Source organism: Lepisma saccharinum, chromosome 20, assembly GCF_977018435.1.
Source record: "Lepisma saccharinum chromosome 20, izLepSacc3.1, whole genome shotgun sequence".
Classification (NCBI taxonomy): Eukaryota; Metazoa; Arthropoda; class Insecta; order Zygentoma; family Lepismatidae; genus Lepisma; species Lepisma saccharinum.
Window position 1 is genome coordinate 56,660,749 of NC_139248.1, and position 4,464 is coordinate 56,665,212.

The following is a 4,464-nucleotide window of genomic DNA, read 5'->3' on the forward strand; positions in this document are numbered from 1 at the left end:
GACGAAAATGTAAATGGAATTTTGTCGAATGATGCACCGTGTCAGAGCTAGAGAATGCCGAAATCGTGTGAAAATGGACTCCTCACCTCCATATGCCGACAAATAGTACTCATAAAGAAATGCGGCACGATATCCTCAAAGAAATCACACCTGGGCTAGCGAATGATGCACAAATCGCGTATCGAAAATGAATGCGGCAGGGATTCCCCACAAGAAGTGAGGGATTCCCGGGAATACGTATGTCCGACATGGAACGCAGATATCGAAAGGGGGTAGAAAGAGAAATGACGGAGGTCACAGCACATGAAGAACATTTCGCCAGGAAGTGTCCGAAAAGCAGGCTGCAGAAGGGGATTCCCCAGTGAAGACGGGAGACAGACAACATGTGCAAGAGGTGTACTATGATGACACAGACGTACACAAGTAGTATCCAAGGCTGTACGTAGAAATGAAATACGTACGTACACGTGAGAGAACGACCAGCACGTACTGATATCGGCTTCAAATACTACGACGGAAGACGTAGTAATACATAAAGCTCCGATAGAGGCGCTCAGCGGGATGCTACCTGTCACGGCCCGCTATCGCTGGTATACGTACGTACAAACAACGCGCCAGTGTACGCGACTAGCAATCTGCCTGTCAGTGACGCGTGTTAGTTTCGTACGTATTCGTGTGCTCCTTTGTGAGCCTGACAATGGCGACATACACCACCAACGAGCTTGCCGATATGCATCTCGTTTACGGTGAGACACACCAAAACAGCCATCAGGGAAGGCGTATGTATCGCGAACGATTTCCAAATCGGCGCCTACCATCACATGTCCTGTTTCAACAGGTGGATGCTCGTTTACGTGAAACTGGATCTGTACGACCTCGGGTGTGGGATCGTGGCAGACCGCGCAGTGTGCGCAGTGTCCAATTTAAGGAGGAAGTGTTGGACAGGATACTGGAGACTCCAGGCACCAGCACCCGTGCCGTGTGCGACACACGCACCATACCAATGTGTTACGCGTGCTGCACGAGGAGGGTATGCACCCATACAAAGTGCAGAGGGTGCAACACCTGCAGCCGACGGACTTTCCCCTACGCCTTGATTTTTGTCAGTGGTATTTGCAACAAACCCTTGCAAACCCCAATTTTCCAAATGCAGTGTTGTGGACCGACGAGGCACCACTATTCACCAGAGAAGGCGTCTTCAATACCCATAATAGTCACGTGTGGGATGTGCAAAACCCGCATGCAATCATTGAGAGTCATTTTCAGCGACGGTTCACAGTGAATGTGTGGTGTGGCATTGTCGGGGACAATCCGTACGTGTTGCCCAATACTTTGTCCGGTGGGAACTATTGCGTGTTCCTACGGGAAGTTCTACCTGAACTGTTGGAAAATGTACCCCTTGCAATCAGGCAAGATGTATGGTATCAACATGACGGTGCCCTTGCACATTTTGACCGCCGAGCCAGAGCTGTACTCAACAATACATACGGTGATAGATGGATTGGTAGGCGTGGACCTGTTCTGGGGCCACCTCGGTCACCCGACCTCACAATGCTAGATTTCTTCTTGTGGGGCGAAATGAAGAGGCTGGTCTACGAAACCCCGGTGGAAAGTGTGGAGGACCTCGTTTCTCGAGTTACCGTCGCTGCTGGGATGATCACTGACATGCCCAACGTATTTGAGCATACCAGAGCGTCCCTGCTACGCCGATGCCGTCTGTGTGTAGATGTGGCTGGCGGGCATTTTCAACAACGTTTGTGATATGTATCGTATGTTATTTCCACAGTCAATAAAGAATACTACTTGTGTACGTGTGTGTCATCATACACCTCTTGCACATGTCTGTGTCCCCTCTTCTCTGGGGAATCCCCTTCTGCAGCCTGCTTTTCGGACACTTCCTGGCGAAATGTTCTTCATGTGCTGTGACCTCCGTCATTTCCCTTTCTACCCCCATTCGATATCTGCGTTCCATGTCGGACATACGTATTCCCGGGAATCCCTCACTTCTTGTGGGGAATCCCTGCCGCATTCATTTTCGATACGCGATTTGTGCATCATTCGCTAGCCCAGGTGTGTTTTCTTTGAGGATATCGTGCCGCATCTTCTTTATGAGTACTATTTGCGGCATATGGAGGTGTGAAGTCCACACGATTTCGGCATTCTCTAGCTCTGACACGGTGCGTCATTCCATTTACATTTACATTTTCGTCTTCATTTCACTTGGCGATGTACCTCCTCCGCGTTGTAAACGGATTTTTGCACCAATCATAACTGTACATGTATAATCACGGTAAGTTTTTCGGATAAGAACAAGAATTTGTGTGGGCACTCCATATCGTTTCACTTCCTTCCACATTGCATTTCTGTTGACCGAGTCAAATGCTTTCTCGAAGTCAACAAAAACTGTATAGAGACGAGATGACCATTCTATACATTGCTCCAAAATTATCCGCAAGGTGTTAATTTGATCAATACAGGAGCGATTTGGTCGAAACTCTGCCTGTTCTCTTCTGAGTCTCAAGTTAACACGTTCCTTAATTCTGTTTAGGATAACTCTTGTGAAGATCTTACTCGGAATGGAGAGAAGTGCTATACCTCTCCAATTGTCACACTTTGATGTATCCCCTTTTTTCGGTAGCTTCATCAACAGGCCACTCCTCCAGTCCTTAGGCATCACTCCCTCTATCCATATCTTCTCAAATAAGGGCTGCAACATATTTGCTGTGGTGTTTATGTCACTGTTCATCACTTCCGGTTGTATGTTGTCGACACCAGCTGCTTTACAATTACGTACCTCTTTCAGAACCTGTTTACTCTCTCCTACTGTTGGAACATCCGTCCTAATTCTTACACTGCGGCCAACATCACCATCATTATCATCTTCGTCTTCCACATGGTCTATCTGAGCATCCACAGAGCGATTAAGGGTTGCAGACAAGTGCTCCTTCGAACGTTTCAGTTAGTCCTCAGTATTAGTAAGGAGGCTACCATCTTTACTTCTCACTGGTCGATTTTTCTGCAACTGTTTCCTTGACAGAACTTTTGTGATGTTGTATAGTTCTTTAAGATTCCTCTTTTTTGCTGCTTCTTCCGCCTGCAGAGACAGATTGTCTACCCAATTTCTTTGATCCATACGAACACTACTCTATACTTCTCGACCCTTCTCTGTATACTTTGTTTGCAATTATGCCTTCTTTGCCCTTGTCGTGCTTGAGTTCATTGCCTCCTTAATTATTTTTCGATCATTAATTTTTGCCCAGGTCTTCAGAGACATCCAATCTTTTTTCCTCCTATCCTTAAATTCCAGAACCTTTTCACTTACTTCTGCGAAAGGAGATCGGATTTTTATCAATTTTCTTTCAATGGTTTCATTCTCCTCACTTTCATCGGTCAATACTTGGAACCGATTTCTCAGTTCAATCCTGAAGGTTTCCTGGAGATTCTTATCCTTCAACTTACTAACATCATACCGCTTTCTTGTCTGTTCCATTCTCTTCTTCTGAGCTTGAATTTTCATTTTAAAGTTAGCCACTACCAAATGATGATCACTCCCAATGTCTGCACCTCTCTTGTTTCTTACATCCTGTAGCGAACGTCGCCACCTCCGTCCAATTGCCACGTGGTCTATCTGTTTTTCTGTTCTATGGCCTGGTGACACCCACGTTACCTTATGACATTTCTTGTGAGGAAATATAGTACCACCAATAACTAATTCATGGCTAGCACAGAAGTCCACAAAAAGTTGTCCATTCTCATCTCGCTCTCCTAAGCCATGTTTACCCATTACATGCTCAAGGCCTTCGTTGTCCTGCCCAACCTTTGCGCTTAAATCTCCTCCAATTATTATGATATCCTTCCTTTTTTGCTTCTTTATTGTTTCATTGAGCTGCCTATAAAACTCTTGTTTATCTTCAGGTTCTGCTACTTCTGTGGGTGCATAACACTGTATCATAACGATGTTTCTGATATTGGTTTTGAAATGTGCCACAATTATCCTCGCAGACACTGGATACCATTGAATAAGGCTCCTTTTTGCTTCCTTGTCCATCAATATACCCACACCATCACGGCTCACACCTTTACCCTCAGGTCTTCCGGAATATATGAATGTAACTCCTTCATGGGTATTTACCTCTCCAAACTTTGACCATCTCACTTCACTTATACCTAGGATGCTCAGACAATAGCACTGCCTGCCGTAGTTTTCCACTCTCTCACAGGGTTCTTACATTCCATATTCCAATTCTCGTTGTCCTTTTCAGGCCAAATGTCGTCGTCTTAGAATCAGTCCGGCTTCCTCTTTTTGATGTTTCTTTAATAGTGTGATTTAAAGTGTGCGGGTTATTGGCCCACAGCACCCGATCTTGTTGATGGAGCTGCCACCTGAGCCTCCAAGCAGGCTAATTTTCTGTAGGGGTATTTTCCCATAGTCTTTGAGAATCCCTCCTCTCCACAAGACAGTGG

At 45.7% G+C, this 4,464-nt stretch overlaps 1 protein-coding gene across 1 annotated transcript; it reads right to left on the bottom strand.

The window, feature by feature from the left end:
- Window positions 1-3,184: 3,184 nt before the first annotated feature.
- LOC146003478 (protein CFDP2-like) lies at window positions 3,185-4,048 on the bottom strand. Its single transcript, XM_083141768.1, has one exon. It carries the CDS (start codon window positions 4,046-4,048, stop codon window positions 3,185-3,187), a length of 864 nt encoding a protein of 287 aa, XP_082997894.1.
- Window positions 4,049-4,464: the final 416 nt, after the last annotated feature.